The 22,609-nt window shown below is 50.0% G+C and overlaps 1 protein-coding gene across 3 annotated transcripts in view; it reads right to left on the reverse strand.

The window, feature by feature from the left end:
* Positions 1-22,609, reverse strand: part of tbc1d22a (TBC1 domain family, member 22a) — a 91,004-nt gene that overhangs the window by 15,299 nt on the left and 53,096 nt on the right. For all 3 annotated transcript variants that reach the window (XM_062518131.1, XM_062518132.1, XM_062518130.1), the window contains one exon: positions 11,633-11,760. In XM_062518131.1, the coding sequence (XP_062374115.1) occupies positions 11,633-11,760 (128 nt within the window). The remainder of the gene's footprint in view (positions 1-11,632; positions 11,761-22,609) is intronic.

Below are 22,609 nucleotides of genomic sequence, written 5' to 3' on the forward strand. Positions count from 1 at the left end.
GGTGTACGGGAGAGTTTGGGGAAACGCGCGCGCTCTCTGTGGCGGCGCCGGCTTTGTGCTGAAGCAGCTCTTCGCCCTTGCCAGCTCTGACATCTGGAACATTATGCTAAACACCGCGCGCAACACCTGAGACGTCTTAAGGTTTTTGTTGAACACATTGTTTCATGCTAGCAGTCTGGGAAGGTTTTGTTGGCAAGGTTGTGTTGAACACATCATCTCATGCTAGCAGTCAGACAGAGCAAAGCCCTCAGAGAGGAACAATAATAACAACGCCCTGCTGTAGTCAGTGTGTAGGGTAGACCCCCACATTGATGAGAGGAGCAATAATAACAACGCCCTGCTGTAGTCAGTGTGCAGGGTAGACCCCCACATTGATGAGAGGAGCAATAATAACAACGCCCTGCTGTAGTCAGTGTGCAGGGTAGACCCCCACATTGATGAGAGGAGCAATAATAACAACGCCCTACTGCAGAGTACAGTCAGTGTGCAGGGTAGACCCCCACATTGATGAGAGGAGCAATAATAACAACGCCCTACTGCAGAGTACAGTCAGTGTGCAGGGTAGACCCCCACATTGATGAGGAGCGCATGTGTTCTGGTATAGGGTCTCTATGTCAGAACTCAAGACTCAAACCTGCAGCCCCATAGGCCCTGGACAAGCAAGTGGACAAGCAGTGCAAACAATACATAGCTTGCAGTTGGGGGCTTGGGTTTCCTTTTTGTCACGAGTGCTCAGACTATACTGCTTCATAAAGCCATCCTCATCCTCCACTGCTCTGAATGACCATATGCACAACTGCACCCATGGCACCTTCCATGAATGTGGTAGCATTAACCAAGCATCCACCTTCACAGCACTGAAGTTACTAACTAGTGCACAGGACAACTCTGACAGACAGAAGAGGACCCCCATGCCCCCTCCAAAAACAGCACACCAAACTCATCTGACCCATCTATAACCTCCACAAGAAAGGGTGGATAAGAGAGAAGAGAGAGAGAGTGTGTGAGAGAGAGAGGCAGAGAGGGAGAAAGAGAGAGCGAGAGAGTCAGTAAGGGAGAGAGAACGGTAGAGAGGGAGAAAGAGAGAGCGAGAGAGTCAGTGTGAGCAAGAGAACGGTAGAGAGGGAGAAAGAGAGTGAGAGAGAGGAGAAAGGGCGAGCAGCTTACAGACAGAGCTGCAGTGAGTTATGTCCTGGGTGATGATTGCCTATTGGTCTAACCTCCCAGCCTTAATCAGAGGCGTTGAGGGACTGGCTGTCCGGGGGGAGAGGGCGGAGGATGGGGGGAGGCCTATCAAACTGTGACACACCGCTGCCGTGCTTTATTACTTTATTTACTCCCCTACCTGCAAGATATGAAGCACAGGCGGGAGGACAAATCCCCTTTGCCCTCAGCACATACACTCTGTCTGAAGTGTGTCTGTGTGTGTGTGTGTGTGTGTGTGTGTGTGTGCGTGTGTGTGTGTGTGTGTGTGGATGTGTGTGTGTCTGTGTATGTGTCTGTGTGTCTGTTTGAGAGAGAATGTGTTGCGCCTTCCTGAGAGATTGGATGTGTCTGTTTGAGCCTTCTGAGTAGCAATTCTCCAGGCTACTTAACATATCTGTGAGGTGTGTGTGTGTGGGTGGGTGTATATGTGTGTGAGAGTGAGTGTGAGTCTGTGTGAGTCTGTGTGTGTGTGTGTGTGTGTGTGTGTGTGTGTGTGTGTGTGTGTGTGTGTGTGTGTGTGTGTGCGGTACATTCTTCAAACATGCATCTCTAAAAGTTTGCTCTTTGCATAGGTCACACTCTCACCCTCTCTTTCTATTCCTTTGAAACACACACACACACACGCACACACACATGCACACACACACACACACACACACACTTCTCTGGCCCTGTGTGTGGCGGCATATTGGTTTCCATTTGTGTGTGTGTGTGTGTGTGTGTGTGTGTGAGCCTGTGCTGCTTGTGCTGCTGATGTGGAGGTGCATGGTGAGTAATCAGGAGAGTGATGACCACTCAGCCTTAAAGCCAGTGATTAGACACATCCCTGCAGCCTGGAGCTCAAGCCCCTGTGTGGATCTGCTGCACTTTCTCTCACAGTCTATTCCTCCTCTCTCTCTCACACACACACACACACACACACAGACTTTATTTTGCACTTGCCAAGATTAGAGGGGGAGAGAGGCCTGGTGAAGTGGGATATGGACAGCATCTTCATGGAGGGGGACAGGCTTCCCTTACAATAGCTGCTGATATTGCTGCCCATCAAGCTGAGAGTAAATGCAGAGTTATGGGCTAGAAACTGCTGTGCCAGGTGCTACTAGCGCTGCCCTCCTCCACATACACCACTCGCTTAGCCCTCAAAAGAGCAGCTCACTCTGTATGGCCAAAGTGCATTAACATCTCAAGGAAGGGGAGAAGTAGCCAAAGAGCTGAGTATTCTCTTTACACAATTCCACTCTTTCACTGGCTCGAAAACGACAGGAGGTCTCCAAGTGTTCATTATTCCTCAGAAAGTTTCGAGGCCATTGACAATGCGCACAGTGCTCATAACTACGTTTCAAACTGCCCACATGTAGTGCTCATGCAGTTAGTGCACACTTCCCACCCTCCACTGCAGCTCGGGGCGATATTTCATATGGAATTCACTTACTGCTCAGCGCGCGCACAGATCTAATGCGATTGAACACGTGTAAATGTATGCGGGCTAATAGGCATTGTTTCCGCCTGTCCTCTTGGGGAGGAGATCGGTACAGGAGGCCGTGCTGTACGCACGTGAGCTCCAGGCCGACGGCGTGATCCCCGCGACCTTTCCCAACCCACAGGAGGGCCCGCGCTACATCACCACCAGCGGCCACGCCACGCCACGCCACGCCACGCACTGCACCAGGCGCCACGTGCACATGTGAGCAGCGGTCGGACGCGGCCTCGAACAACACACACACACACACACGCCGAGGGGGCCCCGCCTTACAAGCCGGCCGCCTCCGAGTGTAGCGGCAGGGGCACAGAGCCCACTGCCACTTTAAGGGGCTCTGGTGGAGAGAGAATCTTAAGTGAGCAAGGCACTGCAGGAGAGAAGGAGTGAAGAGAGAGAGAGAGAGAGAGAGAGAGAGAGAGAGAGAGAGAGAGAGAGAGAGAGAGAGAGAGAGAGAGAGAGAGAGAAGGGAGCGCAGGCTGTTTTTATAGAGAGGGAGGGCAATGAAATATTGATGTTCCAGGCCACACGGCTGACCTGGGCCCTGCCTGCTGGGTATTGGCTTTCTGTGTCAGAAAACAGAGGGCAATCATTAGGACGGCCCTGGGGATGGGGAAGGGGCCCGGGTCGGAGGTCCACACGCCTCCGGGGACCCTCTTTGCGACAATGCCCTCCAGCGCAGCTCTATATCTGGATTGGCAGCCAATGAAAAGTGCATGAGGCTCGCTGGCGACCGACGTCAACTCACCGGAGCCGACAGGGAGGTGCGCGGAAGGGGAAGGTGGCTGGGACCCAGTCTGCGGAGACTTTTGAGCAGCGCTGACTAAAAACACAGGCAATCACACTACCAAGCAGGTTGGCCAACCTATGAACACACCTTTGAGCATGACTGAGACGATTTCCTCATTCAGAAGAGAAGAAGAAAAAGCAGCATCCACATCTGCCCAAAAGGAGGCATATGTCCAGTCTCAGCCCACTATAGCACTTACTCTGACAGAACTAGGCCTACATGGTAGGAAAGGTACAGTACAGTACATAGCAGCCTTACATAAACAAGTGTGAGAGAATAGAGAGAGTGGAGTGTGCTGGAGATGAAGGAGCAGTGGCAGTGTCTGTCATCCCCTTAGCATGGGTCCAATCCCACTAGAGCTGCTGGGCGCCTGGAGCCTCTCTGCTCCAGCTCACTGCTGCACTCTTCTCCAGGACAGCCTGGAGAAAATCACCGCGCTCCTTAGCACCCCGACGCGCTAAAGCACATTCACACCATGGCACTTGTTAATGCCATGCTTGGAAAATGATCCGGACAGCCCATTCGCAGACTCCATCTCGGTTGTAACACTTAGGCTTGTGAACGCCCAAAGCAAAGACAGGGAAGAAGAGAACGAAGAGGAAGGAAAAAAAAAAAAAACTGTGTAGCGGGAGCGGAGGCTCTGGGGACATCCTCCCACAGTTCTAGCGGCTACTAGTTTGCACTGTAATGAACAGTGATGGCAAATTCGGCGGGCTGTCTGACTCACAGCAGCTCCCCATATGCTGCTCATAAGCCCATTATGTAGCTCTCTGTGCTGGGACTGTGCACAGATCAGCCGTGCTTACCAGTAGCCGTCTCCCACAGTCAGCCCTCAAAGCCTCAACTCACTCAACACGCGCCGCACACAAGCCCCTCACTGGGTGGAGGCCGCCGCAGGCTGGAGCCTCGGCTTCTATGGAAATGGAATGGTGCACGTGCAACACACACACACACACACACACACACACACACACACACACATAAACACACACACACACACACACACACACACACAGACACAGACACAGACACAGACACACACACACACACACAGATACGGCACATACGCCCCCCACTAGCACTACATTTTGTTGACAAAGACCAGTGTGAAATGTGTACAGATGAGACTGCTCAAGGGGACCTTTTAAAAAAAACACATCCAGTGGGAAACTGTGGCGTAGTCGCATGCAACTCTTCCTCCACCCGCCGGTTCCACAGCCTCATTCCCTTTCATCCCGAGACAGCTCAATAATTTATTTGCACTATTGATGTGCGTGCGTGCGGGAGGAGGCGCTGGTCATTTGGCAAACACAATCCGCACCTCCTGCGGTACATGCAATGTCATGACACGGAGCAGGAAATCACACAATTAATTCAGCCTACCTATGAGCAGAGGTTAACAGCCCGCGGACATCCTGCAGGCGCTCCTGTAACTGATGAAATCCCCTTGACAGACAAGACACCTGCACACCTGATGGACCGGACACACGGGGCGCAACTGCAAAATGCAACTGGCCATTAGACGAGGAGCCGAGTGGAAATGATGCAGAGCCCTGTCCACATCTTCTTCACTGACTACTAATGACTTATCATGCCGACTCCACCATTACACTAACAAGATCCTTCTGGCAAGCTAAAACTAAAACTCTAAAACTTACTCATACTGCGTCCGTGAGCGATCACACCCAACTAATATATCTACTGGCCGATGAGGTATGAAGGAATCCCGTCCTCACCAAAAATGTGTCTTCTTCAAAGACAAAATAAGCAGGAATGCTTCGGAGGTTTTGTCAATTGCAGCCCCCCACAAAACGTGCTCTGATGGAGATCCGATATTTCACAGGTCAGCGAGACACAGTGGGAGACGTGGTGGTCAATCCTGAGAACACAGGCCAGTCAGGCTGACCCATACTCATCCCCACCCTGCACACCAAACGCCTGAATCGAAGTTTCTGACCTAGCAAAGTGGTGAGACATTATCAGACACATTTACTAATTGGCTGCACTGTTGCGAGCAAAAGCCATTAAAGTTTAGCCCACTGGATGACTTTCAGTCCTCCCTATGGCTGAAAGAGCTGAACTTGAGTCCGCTGCAGAGGCCGGCGTTTCATTTGCTGTGGCTGGAGCGGCATGCTCCAGTGGAGGAGGCTTCTCCCTGTGTGCCAGGAGACAGCTCCCTGACACTCCCGACTTTAAGACGCTCCAGAAGGAATTTCGGCCTCTGCCACCACTTTGATGTGGACTAAAGGGTGAGGAAAATGGGCTAGAATGGGACCTTGGGAGTTACAGGATCCAACCAACGGTGAATAGTGTAGGAATGACTTCGGAAGATTCAGGACAGATTCTAAAGAGAGAAACTGGACCAAATGTTTGGTGTATTATCTAAGTTCATGTTCAGCCTGGGCTGTGAAAAACGCCTTGAGACCTGTTCAGATGCTACGGAGCTATATCGATAAATCCCAACTGAACTGAAAAGAAAAGAAGTGGTTCACATGAAAATAATGACTTACTTGATCCACATGGCTCTGAGCACACACTAGCTGGTCAGTTCTTGTCTACCATTTATACCAAGCAGGCCTGTGCACCTTCTGGGATTCCCATGTTTCATTTGGGGATTTGAAAAGGTGCTCAGAAGTGCCCCCGTTGCAAACTCTCTCTGCAGTGGCTTTCGATTCAAAAGTCTATGTGCTGACAAAGGAGACCATTAAGAGCATTTCTTTATATCAGTGACCTCTTCTTTTAGTCACATTAAGATGGTAATTAAAATTGATCTTGGATCAGCTAATTAAAGATGAGCTTCACTTTTGTAACCTTGATAAACAGCTAAGTCAGCTAGTTTATTAAAAAATAAGTGCTTAGACCAATGCCAGTACATTACTTTTTGTCTTTTAAATGATCATGCAAGCACTCTACTGGAAAAAAATCAAAACAAAACAAAACAAAACAGATGGCACCTTGCACATTCTACTGCACTCAAGAGTTCCACAGTTGAGATGTGAGAGAAGATAGCAGGTCACAAGGTAATGGTTACTGAGCTCAGCGGTCGGCATGCAGAGTATTACAGAGGCACTTCTTCAAGGCAAAATGAAAGAGCACCGAGCTGAAGGCACTGGCTGAATTTACATCTAATTTAACCACTCCTTACAGCTATTAGCAAGACAAACCGTATAGGCCTTGCCGCTTCATTTAACACCTAATCTGAAAAAAATAAAGCAAATCCTCATTATGTTAATTGAACGCAATGAAGGTTATTGGTAATAAATTAGATGGAAAATTAAATATTAAATATGGTCATTCCATATATATAAAAAAATCTTTACTTGTATTTACCCACAGTTTAGAGACAAAATCTTCTACATTTCCTCTGGTTTAGACCCCAAATCTTGAACATTTGGGCTTCAGCTCTGATAAAAGCTCAATATGAACAGCTGCCACAGGTGAGGCATGACTAATAATTACTCCATGTAAAGTACACCCCACTTGATTAAGTATTCTCACTCATCTCTGCATATAATAGGTGGGTAACTAGCCATATATCCACACCATTATTTATGGTAAATATGCAGAGGTGCACGTGCGGCGCGCGCACACACACACACACACACACACACACAGACACACACACACACACACAGCAGATGGCATTAGTGCAGACACAGCACAGGAAAGTAGCACCTTGGGACTGGTACCGTTCTCAGGTTAAACTACTCTGTGAAACTGCACTGAGAGACAGCGCAGCTCTAATGAAGTCATTAGCAGGGAGGCTAGCTCCGTCCCTCTGGTCCTACAGGCCGACTCCCCTCTCCTGACAGCAGCCGCACCAGCGCTTGCATGGGAAATGCCACTGCACCACTTGAGCCCATTAAGGGCCTATTTGGTAGAGCAGCTAGCCATTCCAAATACGTGTGCCATTCACATATTGTCCTAGCATCCAGTCAAACATCCAGACAAGTCAAATTGTGTCTCGACATCTGATGGACTGGGCTGAATTAGAGTCTCTGGCCAGCACCGGGCAGAGGACCAGGAGCTCCTTTTGGACATCTTAGAATAGAAGGAGGGGGCTTAATTGGTTCAATTACAGCAGAAATTAAATACTCTGATGGAGAGGGACCTCGGAGGAGTGGGCCGTAATGACCATAATTGGTCAGTGCATCCATATTAGGAGTTTTTAATCAAGTTACTGAGGAGCGATCATACGGATTTGACAAATGAACAGCCACATGGAGCCTGCATCCATGTGGAATCCAGAAGCAGGCTTTCTACCACAACCTTCCGTTGAACAACCTTCCTGTCGGAGAGGTTTCTATGTTTAGCTCAGAGGCTGTCAATGCAAACCAAGGCTTCTGCGATCTATACTTGAACAACCCTCAAATGGTTCTTTACCAAAAAAGCTTTTACTCGTGTCTGTTTTCATTTATAGGAAAGCAGTCGCACTGGACAGAGCTCGACATACATCTGAAACCCACTGGAGGTTAATGCAACATGTACTGTATGTCCATCTTTGGCCTCTATGGAAAGCCCTAGACAAACAGCTATAGGGAGGACGGCGAGTAGTAGATGCATGGAATACATGAAGCGGGAACGCATGCCATATTAATAACTTGCAGGCTATTCTTCTAAGAGATAGCCAGCTGGCTGCTGCATGCTGTTTTCAGGGGCTGCATGAAATATTCATTCACGACACTCGGCTAATTCTGGCCATCAGGATCTTTAAGGTGAGCTACTATGACACAGATTGTCATGGTGGGCAAGGGAGGGTGAGAGCCAGCAGTCATTTTCACTCAATTTGGTTACGCATTAAACATTCATGGGATGAATTTCATTCTATTTCTGGCCCCTGTTCTGTTGAGGAATACGCAGCCAAGTAGAGAAAAAAAGCTAAGGTGAGCTTAGCTCAGTCTACCCAGAAGCGGGTATAGGCGGAACCTGCAGCAATGTGGAGGAAAAATGATGTGTTTTGGTGTGCCTCCACACTGTGACATGAGCCTCATGAACCAAGGCAGGAGTTCTTAAGATAAGAGAATAGAACTTTATTTGTCCCACAGAGATATTGGTCTGTGCAAGAGCAGCTCACAGCACTGTCACATAGACAAGTGTGTGTAAGTCGGCCTGATAAGATGGCCACACTCCCATAACTGGCAGGGTATAGCTGATGATCTTTCTCAATGCCCCTTTGCAGACAGGCACCTCCATGACAAGGCTGCAAGGTGCTCCACTTTTTTTTTGGGCCGGACATGACAAACGAAGGCGGTGTTTTTTTTGGCGGGAGAGACAGATGGAGGGAGGAGTTGGTCTCGGAGGACAGGTTGTTGGCGGCGTGCTTAACCGGCCCATAGCAGGGGCGAGTAACTCAAGCGCAGTCGTTAGCACAAAAGGTCAACCTCTCCGCGTTTAATTTCCCATCTCGGTTCCCGCAGGGTGAGCAGCTGATTTAAGCTCGGCGTGCCGCTGCCCACCTCCCGTCTGCCGCAGCGTGCCGAGAGAGAGAGAGAGAGAGAGAGAGAGAGAGAGAGAGGAGAGAGAGAGAGAGAGGGAGAGAGAGAGATAGGCTCTCTGGGCTGAGGACCTCCTCCAGGCACTTGAGCGCTCCAGGCACTGAGAGGGTGCTCCTGAAGATGATCATTAGGCTTCCAAAAGGACCGTGAGGGGCATCTGCAAATATTCACTTTGCAAATCTGCATTGGCGCGTTTCTGAAGAGAGAGAGAGGAAATGCCACTGGTGGGTGATGGAGCTGTTGACGCCTACAGAACCACAGAGTCGATTACCGTTGCGTAATCATCATGCTGAAGGCTCAAATGCAAGGTGTCGTGTACACAGTTAAACACACGCTGTGAGAGCACCCAGACTCTCTAATTACTGACCTTTCTTACTGTAGATTCTCTGTAGTTCCATCAGGCCACACGGAGGGCACAGACCTTTGCCAAGGGCATATGCGGACATTCTCACAACGTTAAAAAAAAACTTGAATGGCCTCTGCTTTGACCTACAGTATGCTACACTGTTCCACCAAGTCTCATGGAAATCAGGTTGGCAGATTTTATTCAATCCTGCTTACAGCCAGACAATCCGAAAAAAACCCCAAGAAAAACAAGTTCCTTTGTAGATGTGATACTATAATATATGCAGACGGGATACAATTATATCCTCACCAAAATTCAGCAGCAATTAAGACAACTAATCACTTAATACAGTTTAATGTGTACTCTTTGCAGAGTGCATTTCCCCTTTTTACTTTGGAGAGTGGCCAATCAATATTGTGTATTAAGTAATATCCTTGCATTATTGACTTATGCCTCACCTACAGTAACAAGTGAGAGCACTCTCCCAACCAAAGTACACATGTCAACAACCATCACAATCAATGACGAGGCTGCCCTCATTCTGCACTCCACAAAAGCCGTATGTAGCACAATGCAGACACAAAGCCCCATTATTACTCTCCCACAGGTTCTGCTAAGAGGTGCTCCGCGCTCTGCCACAGCCGCCACTTACAGCCATTCACCGGCATGTCTGGCTCCTTTAGAGGTGTCCTGGTGTACCTTTAATCAAAGCGGACAGACGTTCACTCAAGCGGCCCTCTGTGCCTTGATCACAATGCACCGCGGTGGTCCCTAAAGGTTCCACTGGTCTCATTAACCACTGCCTGTCTACTCCCACTATAAAACGCTGAAATGTATACATGCTACGCTATAGGCTACACTCCAGAGCTAACCAGCAATAGGCAGTATTCCCACACATGAACTTTCACAGAACCTGAGGATATAAATGCACAGCTCTCTGGAAATAAACCAAGGCAATATGAACACATACTGTACTATGCCATGTGCTACTGTAAGTAACACCCACCCAGTAGACTGAGATCAGTACTAGAGGCTCAAAGGTGGGTGGTATGACAAAACCAAACACCCCCTGATAGCACCACGCAGTTTAGCGCACACTTAGGCTCTGGTGTAGGACAAACACTAGATACATTCATCATCTAAAAGACAGAGCAAATAAATCTTGCAGCAACCTGTACTGTAAGCACTTGAGCTGAGCTTGAGCCGTGTCACCAATGCAGTTGACATGAGAGGGCAACTGTGCATCCATCATGGGGGCTCCAGCTCTGCTTAGCTAGCCCTTACAAGCCTCCCAGATTGATGTTTATGAGGCAACAAAAGCAGCTGTGCTCCCATGGAGGAGAGACCACTCTCGTGTCACAGTCTCCTGATACACTGCTTCAGTTGCCACCAATGTCCAAATGAATATTGCATCCTACAGAATCAGAGCCGTAACACAGGCATCTGGTCTCTGACAAAAGCGCTCAATTTTTTTTGTCCGTGTTTAAGGCTGAGAGATGGCCAGGCCTGTCGCCTCAGAGCAGCGTGATTATTAGGAGGGAGCTGGGGGAGATGCATTAGCAGATGACACACGGCGCGGCGTTTGGAGGCGTAATTGCAGAGCCCGTGTTGGGCTCATTCCTCTGTGGTGGGAGACGGGCTGGTAAAGAGGCCTGTGGGAGCGCCGCGCGAGTGCGGAGGCAGGTATTTAAGAGACGGAGAAGACAAGGGTGTGAGAGGAGGAGGCGATGGAGCACAGGTGGTGCCGCTTCTCACCCGCCCGTAAAAGCCCCGTGGTGAAATCACTTCCCGTCCTCGTTTACTTTCGCAAATGGGCTTACGTTCTGTACGTCTGTCGGCTGGAAGTCTTAAAATGTCAACTTTGTCATCGCCGAACGCCGCCGTTCGTCAACGGTTTCCATGGGAAACATTTTCTTCCTGTTTTTGCCAACTTCAGTGCATGTAAATGTGGATGCTAGAACTTGCACTCGAGCAGTTAATGGATGGATAATGTACTGAGAACTGTCTTGAGAATCTTTTAATCTGAATCTAATGGCCACATTAGAAAGCTGTCACATCACAGCGCACATGTCAAAATGTGCTGGAGCTGGTATGCAGGGGTGTGTGTGTGTGTGTGTGTGTGTGTGTGTGCTGAGCACATTAGATAATGAAAAAGAAAACTAGAGAAAGATGAGAAAATGACAGGGTGTGACAGGGTGAGGGAGAGAGGGAGAGAGGGGGAGAGAGGGAGAGAGGGGGAGAGAGGGAGAGAGAGAGAGTGTGTGTGTGTGTGTGTGTGTGTGTGTGTGTGTTGGTGGAGGGGGTGATGGTCTAGGTACCTGGTAGGTGTCCCAGAGTCGGATGGTGCAGCGCAGGGGCAGCTCCCTCATCAGCAGGTTGTTCATCCAGCGGAAGGCGAACTGCAGGTACTCCACTTCATACTGCTGCAGGTGGCGGTGCACCGTGTCTGCAGAGAGAGCACAGGGGGCCACCAATCAATACCCTCCGCCAGATAAAGATCCACTCCACAACAGGCCACTTGCAACGGCACAAATAGACACACACACACACACACACACACACACACGCACTGACAGGGACAACAGAGCTGCACAATCGGCACATCGCCACACGCATATACACACAATCACCAACTCACACCACAACATCAGTCACATCACAGCGCTGTCATCTCAAACAATGTAATTACCAAGCTGTCACAGGGCACTTGTAGAAAGGCATTATATTTTTGGGGGAAAGGGAGGAAGAAAAAAATCACAATCATTTCCAGAGAAGGTCTTAATCAGTGCAGACATGTTATTGAATGCCTGGCTTTCATCTAATATGTGACACGGATGAATTCATCACCGTGCCAAAACGTGCCCATCCAGCTCGCCTCGAAAGGACGCACGCTGCGCACTCGTCACACACTCGACAAGCTGCTCATGCGTCACAACACACACACACACACACACACACACACCTAAATGCAGATGTATGACAGATGTGTGCACGTTCACACACACACACACACACACAAAGGTGTGCTGAAGAGACGCGGTTGCAGAGGTGTCACCCAGCGTGATCCGACAGGAAGACGTCCGCAGATGTGCCGGGCAGATTTTCCACCAGGGTGAGGCAAACAGAGAGTGTAATCTCACACCCGCTCCCAGACACCTCCAGTCTCACACACAAACGCATCATATAAACAACTTATCCTCATTAACAGCGAATAAATCAATCTGGCAAAACATTTGCGGCGGAGCAACCAAGTTCAGACGAAAGACAGGCGCGCGCCGCACAATTAATGAAAACTGTGAATGTCACCAAATACCCACAACTGCTCCGCCGCAAATGAGAGATGTCAAGCGTGGCATTCATCAGCCGGGCGGCACCGCCGCCGTCATTAGGGCCGCGTGACTGGCGCGCGGGTGAGCGGGCGTGCGGAGAGGAGCGGGCCGGGTCGGCCGGGTCTCCGGCAGATGTCAGCTGGCACGCCTCCGCGGAGGGGGACGGCCCTGGCAGGTGCGGGCGAGGGGGGGGGGGGGGGAGGACAGGCCAGGGTCAGGGAGCAGCGCAAGACAAGTGAGCCGCTCGCCACGTTTCTGCTGAGCTGGGTACTTCCCACTGACTCCTGCTCTCCCCCCATCCATCCCATAATTGCATCTGTGCTGACCCTCTCGCTTTTCTCATCAGTGGCCATATCCAGGCCACCGGCCAGCCAGCCCAAGTCTCGCACGGCGCCCTTCCACTCCACACGGAGCCTCTTCACTAACTGTATTACCCAGTCTCAGCACCCCAGCCACTCCAAACAGGGAGAACAGCAGCCAAGCTGCCCATGTGTTACCTACAGGGCTGCAGCACGGCTCAAGGGGTCCTGCTGCATCCCAATAATAGTGGGCCTACTTGGAATTCATAAAGCCTCTGTCATTTGGAGGCTGCTGAAACAGGAACTCCGTTTCATTCAGTGGATGCTAATATTTGGCGGACATTTGTTTACGCTTTACAATGCAGTGTTAAAGCAGCCAGACAAACACAAACACTCCTTTCACTCACAAATACCTGTTATCCTTCAGTAAGCCCGATGGCTTAAATCAAAGTAAATACCTTGCACTCAAACAAAGTCATTTGAGCCTGACAGATAACGGCTTGCTATAGAACACAAAGGATGTGTACGTGTGTATCTAAGATGGAGAGAAAGACAGAGACCGTGAGGGAGGGAGGGAGAGAGAGGGAGGAGAAAAATGGAGAGAATGAAAGGGAGAGAGCTAGATAGACAGTGAGAGAGGCTAAGAGACAGACTTCCCACTCCGGATCGCATATTATGACAGTTGACAGCGTCTGTGCCGGCTGTGCTGCCGCTCTGGCAGGTTTGGGAGATGACATTTGTCACCGGCGTGCTACAGAACAACTTCCTGGGCTTCATCACAGCCCTTCCCACTGTGCTTGTGCACGAGCCGTGTCTTCTAACTTTAGTTGCACACGTACACTTAATCTGACTTCTACTCCCACCCCGTACCAATCAAAAGCCTTATGTATGCAAAGCTCTTTAAAATTACCATATTAGCTAACATTTTAACCTTAGCAAGTTCACATATCTCATACCTGTAAAAAGGGTTTTATTTTCAAAAATATAAAATGCATTCCATCACAGGAATGAAATAAATTACTCGTACACAAGAAAAAAAATCCAAATAGAACAACTAGCTGCAAAAGAAATGCTCTGATGAGAACCGAGGGGCATTGGGGGATGGGGGGAGAAGATGTGAGGAGCAGAATGGCTCACAACAAACGGCTGGCTATGAGCGCTAAGACAGAGGCTGATCCCTGACCAGCGTGGCACAGCCCTCCGCACTCACGCGCAGATTAAAATGTGCATTTATAGTGGAATAAGACTCGCCACACTGAACATCCACAAACAGCTCTGCCTGCAGAGGCAAGCAGAGTTTAGCTAATGTCAAAGCAGTCAAATTAAACCCAGCAGTCCGTTTTTTTTTATTTTTGTATTATTACTCTCTATACAAGCGGCTTGTTCAACCCTTTTTTCTGCCTCAATTTTTAATACTTCCCTTCCCCAACAGTCGGAATCCGGCGTTAAAATGATTTGTGTGCAGAAGCCGTGCTTCACGCTTTCATTTACATAAATAAATTCACCTTCAGCAATTTGCATGCTGATCAAGCCCTGAATGCATTCACACACACACACAGAGAGAGAGAGAGAGAGGGAGAGAGAGAGAGGGAAAGAGAAAGAGAAAGAGGGAGAGAAAGAGAGAAACACCGAGATAAGGATGAAACATTATTGCCGTACAGGGAGACAACAGCGAGCAGCGGTGTTCCCTGGCATCACGCAACACTTGCGGGGAAAGCGCCCGACAATGACGCCAGTAATTACAGCCAGTGTCCCTGATTGGGCTCTAAGCAGCCTGCGTCTGCCGTGTGTGTGAATGTGTGTGTGTGTGTGTGTGTGTGTGTGTGTGTGTGTGTGTGTGTGCGTGTGTGTGGCTCTCTACGTGAAGAGTACTGAGTGCCAGAGCTAATGAGAGAGTGGGAGGACGAAGAGAGGTGGTGGAGAGTGCTCGCAGGCACTACGGGTCAACTGCGGCCACCCATCCGCTCACAACTGCCCAACCTCAGACGACGGGGACGGATGCAAAGCGCTTGGAATTCAGTTCAGACCGTGGCGGGGCTTGAGTATGTCGCTTGGCTAGAGGCTGAGCCAATCACTTATTGAGGTGCATTTGTGTGCTTTTCAAGTCTATATTATGAAAGGACTGCAGGAGGCCGTAAGTAACGAAGAGCAGGAAATGAGTGGGAGCGAGAAATCCGCTGGACGTGGATCCTCGTGGGGACTATGGCTACGAGTGGTCAGGATATCAACACAAACCTCTGGACCACGGTTCGCGGCCGGCAAATCACTCTCATTCCAGGTCTGCATCAGTTGCCCACGTGCTAGATGAGAACAGATCCCTGTGGAGTGCTGGTAGAGCACAATGAGTGAGTGCAGCGCGTACAGTGGGATGCTCTCTCTCTGAGCTGTGCTACTGCTACTGCTACTGCTGCAGGGCTGCCTGCTGTATGGAAACAGTGGAGCAGAGCAGGGCTATACTGGCCAATGAGCACGGACAACCAGCTCTTCATCGTTAAGCCCAGCACACATCTCCCAGTGAACACCACCTCATAGCAATAGCTCCACTGCTCCACTAGACAGACAGTATGATACTATGGGAGCTATAGGCTAAATCATGGGGGTAGAGTGAGATGGTCATCATCCATTCAAGTGGTCAGTTACTCCAACCATATGCAAAGAGAAAAATACTTTAAACAGTAGATCACAGAAAACAGACACTTTTTCCCCCCCATGTTGCAACTTGTGGTTCCTCCCGAGTGAAGGTGACTTTATTTTCTCCGGTGCTGGCTTCTCCAGCGTCCTCTTCACAGCATTAATTTTAATTGTGAGCATGCTCTCATTTTTCCAAGGCTGTAAAATTTGACTGTGTCCAGGCGAGGCCGATGAATCTGGCAGCGATCGGGAGCAGACAGCACTGGCATCGATCACTGGCCACACTCGTATGGGCGCTGCCCACGCCACTGCCCTCTCATGAGCCCCTCATGCCTCGCCAACCACCTCACCCTCCTCCACTGGCCAGAGAATCTGGACAGAAGGGTGCCAGTCAGGCATGAAGAACAGGCCTGGACGCCGGGAGATCACATGGTGACATGATGAATGCTGCTAGCACCATCTCCCCCGAGCGCCCATCCACGGGCAAAAATGTGAGAAAAATCAAGTACGGCAACAGAATCAATCAGCGAGACTGATTTCCTTCCCTTCCTCGTGAGAGAAGAGGGAAAAGAAATTAGCAGATGCAGAGGAAGAGAGGAAGAGAGGAAGGAAGGGAAGGAGGAAGGGAATCGGGAGGCCTGAGAGAGTGCTGCTTTGGGGGAGGGGGGGAGAAGGGGGGATGTGTCACCTCTGCCTGAAACGCCATCGCACCAGCCACGGCCTCGCGCACAAATGAGAGAGTGACATATTCACACTAGCACTGAAGCAGAAAGGTGTTCATTACCATCCACACTCCTACCGGGCCCAGAGCACACGCACCGGCAACCAGCGCACGCACACACACACACACTCTCACACACACACACTGTACCAACCGGCTTCCTACACACCTAAGGTGTGAGGAGGGAGAGGAGGGGGAGGGGGACACAGAGACACCGTAGAAATAGAGTGAGAGATGGAGAGAATGGAGACACAGTAAAGAAAGCAAGAAAGCAAGAAAGACGGGAGGGTGTGAGATGGAGAGCCAGAGAGAGATAAAGAGAAAGAGACCGTGAGAGAGAGAAGAAGCAAGTGCGTGAGTGAGGAAAGAGAGAGTGTGTGTGAGCGAGTGCGACTGAGCACAGTCAGTGTTCTGCCCACACACACACACACACACACACACACACACACACACACACACACTAGTGAGCTGCCCAGGATCACTCCCACACAAAGGGGGCTGTGTGGTGCTTGATGTGGACGACCTATGACAACGCCAGCGGTGTCCTGCAGCATGGCACCAACCCTCCCGGCAGGCCAGCACACTGCCGCGCCACCTCAGACGGGCACGGCGCAGAAAACCAGCGCCCGCTCAGGGGCGGCGAGCCCCGCGCTAAACAGCTCTGCGGCGGGGGGGGGGAAACGCTCTCCGTAGGCCCCCCCGCCTGGCACCGCGGCTTCTAAGAAAATACTTTTCTCCGAAGGCAGCGGCTCCTGCGTGGCCACCAGCGGCGTGCCGGATGTGCTCCTCGGAGACGCGGTGAATTATTCAGGCGGCGGGACCGTGCCGCGCTCACCTCAGTGTCGGCCTGCTGCTGAGAGGAACGGCTGAGCCGTGGACTGGGGGGGGGGGGGGGGGGGGGGGGGAAGAGGCGTCTTCCAGGTGTCACTAAACACTGGCGGAGAGCGCTGCTTTAGTAAAACGCCGTTCCAGGGCTGGTCGACACACGCACGCACGCGGACGTGATGGTTGGAGCCCGTGGAGGTGAGGCCCTGGTAGTGTGCACGGCGGTGGCGAGCCAGCCGTGACTCAGACCTCGTTTAGCCCCCCCCCCCCCAGTGTGCTTGTGTAAGGCGCTCGACGGCGACCCCCTAACTCGGCCCAAATGATTTCAGCCGTTCTCCACCTGCATGACCTGGCTATTCACACAAACATACACACACACAAACATACACACATACACACACACACACACAAACGATCATGATCACTCAATGCCAGGCCTGCCGCACAATGCAAGCTACAAAGGAAAAGGGGACTTTTAGGCATCCATTTCAGCGTTAGCACAACATAAAGGCAAGAGTGCCATAATATATTATACATGGAATATAAAATATGGATAAAAAAACATGTTTTGTCTTCAGGGAGTTACGGCAGACTCGGGAGATGATTCAATGTGTGTATGCGAGCATGTAAGTGGACTCTTCTCAGTATTCTGTCACAGTGTTCAATGCAGGAACAGGAAGACCTTTGTGTGCCACAGCCCTTGAGATACAATGTGCAGATGAAAGGGCAGAGCCGGGGTCCAGCACAGGTCACTATAACGAGTTTTCCTTCTTCTGTTAGCGAGTGCACGTCACGGAGCCCAACAATGAGCCTGGTACATTGCAATGCACCCAGACAGGCTTCCAGCTAACTTAGCCTCTCTTGTCGAGCAAGGCTGAGTTACATACCAAGACCAAAGCGTCGCTGTGGCACTTAATTGGAATTGCTAGCTGAAATTGGTTTAAAATTAAACGACCTTGAAACGTTCAAATGTTTGGCAGGGCTGATAGGGTAATGGCTGCTACTGAGCAGTGCAAGGTTAATTCTGAGTGTCAGGGACTAAGATTACATTGAGAAAAATGACAGGGCTGGAGCTGAGGGCGAATGTGGAAGGGTGCGTGTGCATTGCTTTAGTTACTGCTCACTAGGGCAACGAATGGTAATGGAGATTAACTCAGCATAAAGACGTTTGTGCTGGATATGCATGGCTGGGCTCCTGATAACACGAGGGGAGGTTCCAAGGTCAACTGGTGCAAGAATCAGAACAAAAACACAAGCAGCTCCTGGTGGCTCAATACAAGGCTCCCACAGAGAGCCCCACACAAACACACACACACACACACACACACACGGCCCTGTGGGAGAGAGAGGGAGAGCTTCATGGCTTCATCTCTACAGCTTGGCCCAGACCCGTCGGCAGCGTTAGAGGTCTTGGGCACACATGTTGTTTTAGAACACAAGCGCTAGCCGGCCAGCTCACAGCTGTGGATGTGTTAATGCAGCAGCTCACTGTCAGAGCACTGTCTGACATGTGGACGGGAGGAGGAGAGCTGCGGCGGGGAGGTGTGTGTGTGTGTGTGTGTGTGTGTGTGTGTGTGTGTGTGTGTGTGAGAGAGCGTGGAGGACGGAGGGATGGGGTCCTCAGCGCGGCCCCTCGGCTGCTGCATCCTCTCCCTGCTCCAGTGTGCTGACATGTGGCAGGGCCGCGCTCGCTGCCTTCGGGGGGAGGCTGTCATGTCGTGTGTGTGTGTGTGCGTGTGTGCGTGTGTGTGTGTGTGTGTGTGTGTGTGTGTGGTGGCGCACAGACGCCGGGCTGTCACCTGACAGAGGGGAGCCATATGGCTGCGGATGCAGAGGGCCATGCAGGGCCATGTTTAAACATCAGGGGCCGCGCTCCGCCAGCCCTGATTACACGCCCACCCAGCACCCCACACCTTATCAGGCCTGGAGCCGCATGACTGAGAGCAGCGCAGGAGAGAGGGGGAGAGAGAGAGAATAGAGAGAGAGAGAGAGAGAGAGAATAGAGAGAGAGAGAGAGAGAATAGAGAGAGAGAATAGATAGAATAGAGAGAGAGAGGGGGAAGAAGGGAGAGAGAGAGAAAATAGACAGATGAGAGAGAGAGAATAGAGAGAACAGAGAGAGAATAGATAGAATAGAGAGAGAGGGGGAAGAATAGAGAGAGAGGGGGGAAGAAGGGAGAGAGAGAATAGAGTGAGAGAAGCACAGAGGACAGGGGAATGGCCGGTATGCCAATAGGATGTGCCATGGCTTCTGCTGCTGCTGCTGCTACTGCTGCTGGTGCCGCAGCCCTGCGGTTGGAGACTTGAGCAAAGTCGTGCTGATTGATTTACACCCGCGCCTCCATTACGGCCCACGAACGAGATGTAAAACAGCGCCGCTGCGCCAGATCCAGCTCTCGGCTGATTAAAGCTGACATTGGGCGGCGTTACAATGGGCCGATTGGAAAATAATAGCGGCGTAATCCAGAGCCCCGAGTCCCGGCAAAGTCTCTGTGGCCAAAAGCGGCACTCAAGTGTACGCCAGACTCTTACTGCTCTCTGTGCTTAGAGAGGGAGACAAGAGTGTGTGTGTGTGTGTGTGTGTGTGTGTGTGTGTGTGTGTGTGTCTCTTATTTGGGCTGAAGGGAACAAACCACAGAGGCAGATGGGGGAACTCAGAACAGAAGGGTGATGAAAAGAGCGCGCAAAGAGGAGGATGAGAAGAAAGAGAGCGACAAAAAAAAAAACAGACTGAGATGAGAGACAGAGTGCGAGAGAGAGAGAGAGAAGGAGAGAGAGAGGAAGAGAGAGAGAAAGAAAGCATGAAAGTGTGTGAGAGAGAGCAGAGAGAGAGAGTGAGAGAGGGTAGTGGTTCGCAGCTGTGTGATTAGATATCATTTTGACCAAGCTCCATCGACTCCTGCAGAGGGCCTGGAGGCTCAACTCTGCTTTGCCCTCCTTCAGCTCGGCAGGAAAAAGGAGTGGAGAACAAACAACACAACACGCATTTCTCCAGCACGCTCATGCCCTCATTCACACACACACACCCACCCAGCCACACACACACACACTCACAAACACACACCCACACACAATATGCCCCATGGTAATAAAAGTAACAGAAAAACAGTCACTGGTGGTTAGAAGATCTTTACTTTCCTAAGATGGACAAAGCCTATGCCAAGGTCAATTGTGAGATAAACACAGTGTTTGGTTCTGGATCAGGGTGAACATGCGTTTCAAATGCGGCCAGAGAGGAAAACTAGAGCTTTATTTTGATGACATAACGGGTGGAAACTAGGGCTGCAGCTATCTATTCTTTTTGGAATTGAGAATTCTAGGGATTATTTCATTGGTTAATCGAGTAATCGATAAAAAGAAATATGTTGCATGTGTAATTTATTCAAATGCACCACAAATATCATATCGGTAAATTTGTCCGAGTCCCTTCACAGTAAATCTGTTTGATGTACTGTAGATGTGTGTGCATCTGCAGCATTTACCATGACTACCAAATAACCTCCCTTACAAAAAACTGTTATAGTACAATACTGTGCAGTACTTTAGTATTTCCATGTATGCATTCCAGAAGTAAGCAGTACTGTAGGTTACTATGCAGCGTTTGGTGTCTAAATACTGTATTTCAGGCATAAGAACTGCACATATTCCCCCCAAAACTCCTGTTTCGATACTCAGAAAGGGTATATACAGTATATAAGGGCTACAGTAAGCATGTCTGGGGTAGGCCTATTTGGTGAGGTAGCCTAACCTAGTACCAGAAGTGGGAGTGAGTGAGTGTGTGTGTGCGTGTGTGCAAGAGAGAGAGAGGGAAAGAGAGAGAGAGAGAGCCGAGATGTGGGTGTGGGTGTGTGTGTGTGATTTTCTTTGGTGTATTTGCTCATTTGCAATTGTACATTTAGTTTACTAGCTAGCTTCTTTATTGCTAATACACTACACTAGCTAATACATTAAATCAGCTAACATCAATGTTTACATTGCCTTTTGTCAGCTGTGCTAGGTGAGCTACAGTAGTGTTAACAACTGGATGCTTTCGGCTCTGATGTTGAAGCTGCACCTTGACTTGTCAGCTGTTTCACCAGTTTGAAATTATCTCAAAACCCTGGACATTCCCTGCCTTTTACAGTTTCTTGGCTCTCCGTCAATGCGCCAACCTAACCTAACCGTGTGAAATAATAATCCCTGAGCTGCGCAGGCCACATAACGCAAATGATAGGAATTAAATGAAGCCGCAGAGAATTTTCCTAGATCATTTTTTGTAATCAAATTATTCAAGTTACTCGAGTAATCGTTTGAGCCCTAGTGCAAACCCAGCCAACGCAGAGCATCATAACACTGTTGTCATGTCTACCTACCTATTCAAACCTGACACACAGCCCCATTTTCTCCCTCTCTCTCTCTCTCACACACACACACACAAAGATTCACTCTGACTCTCAATCATTCATGCAACAGGAGAGGCATGCTGCTGTTCACAGAGAAAGGATGAGCCCTTTGAAACGTCTCCCTCTCAGATATCAATTGTTCTCTTTCATTGGGGGTGGCTGCGCGGCGAGGCACTCCCAAATCCCAAATGAGAGCATAATGCCGTGCACTATCTGCACCCCGATTAGAGAGATCCACAATACAAGTGACATGAGCGGGGGCTCGGGAGCCTGACAAAGTGAAGGTCACTCAAGAACAAGCCCAAAACATAAAGCCCCTCACTGATACGGCGCGTTCAAAAGGTTTTGCGCGCCTCCCGCGAGCGCGACGGAGACGGCAAGACAAAGCCTGGTGATGAGCGGATCAAAGGAGCGGCGCAGGATCAATTAAGAGCAGGCGCCAACTCCGCCAAGGCGTCCGGACACTTCTGACTCCGCAAACCAGTTTGTCGTTGTGAAACATTCATAGAGCATCTGTGACTTAGACAAGGTTAAGGAAAGGTTGTGCGGAGGCTTTTGGAAGCTTTGAATTTAACTACAATTCAGGATGAGGAAAAGCGAGCGAGAGAGAGTGTGAGAGAGAAAGAGATGTGTGTGTGCATATGAATTATTTAAAGCACAGAGAAGTCATAAGAGCTCTGACTGATGAGAGTGACTGCATCTCTAGAGGATGCCGACTTAGCATAAGACTTTCGGCTTACGCCAATGCATCGATAATCTCTCACTCGCCTGTCTTTTTTAAAACTGATGCATACCTGCAAAGGAAATATGATAAAATATGATAAAAATCTGTCTGCTGCCAGAACAGCTCAACCGAATCCATTACCTAAATGTATCTGGAGGGGGGTGGCGGGTGGAGGGCCGAGATGGGCTCTGATAGAAAGCCAAACAGCGTCAGAACAAACACCCAAACACAGGGGAGGCGAGCGAGGGAAAAACAACGGCGATCTCCTCTGCCTCCTCTCGCCCTGGAATTAAAGCAATCATTGAGCTTAATGCGGGCTGAAGAGAGGCAGGCCTGGCGCAGGGACCAGCTCTGTCTGAGAGAAATGGCCATTGAATTCTGATT

This window comes from Sardina pilchardus, chromosome 17, assembly GCF_963854185.1.
Source record: "Sardina pilchardus chromosome 17, fSarPil1.1, whole genome shotgun sequence".
Taxonomy (NCBI): Eukaryota; Metazoa; Chordata; class Actinopteri; order Clupeiformes; family Clupeidae; genus Sardina; species Sardina pilchardus.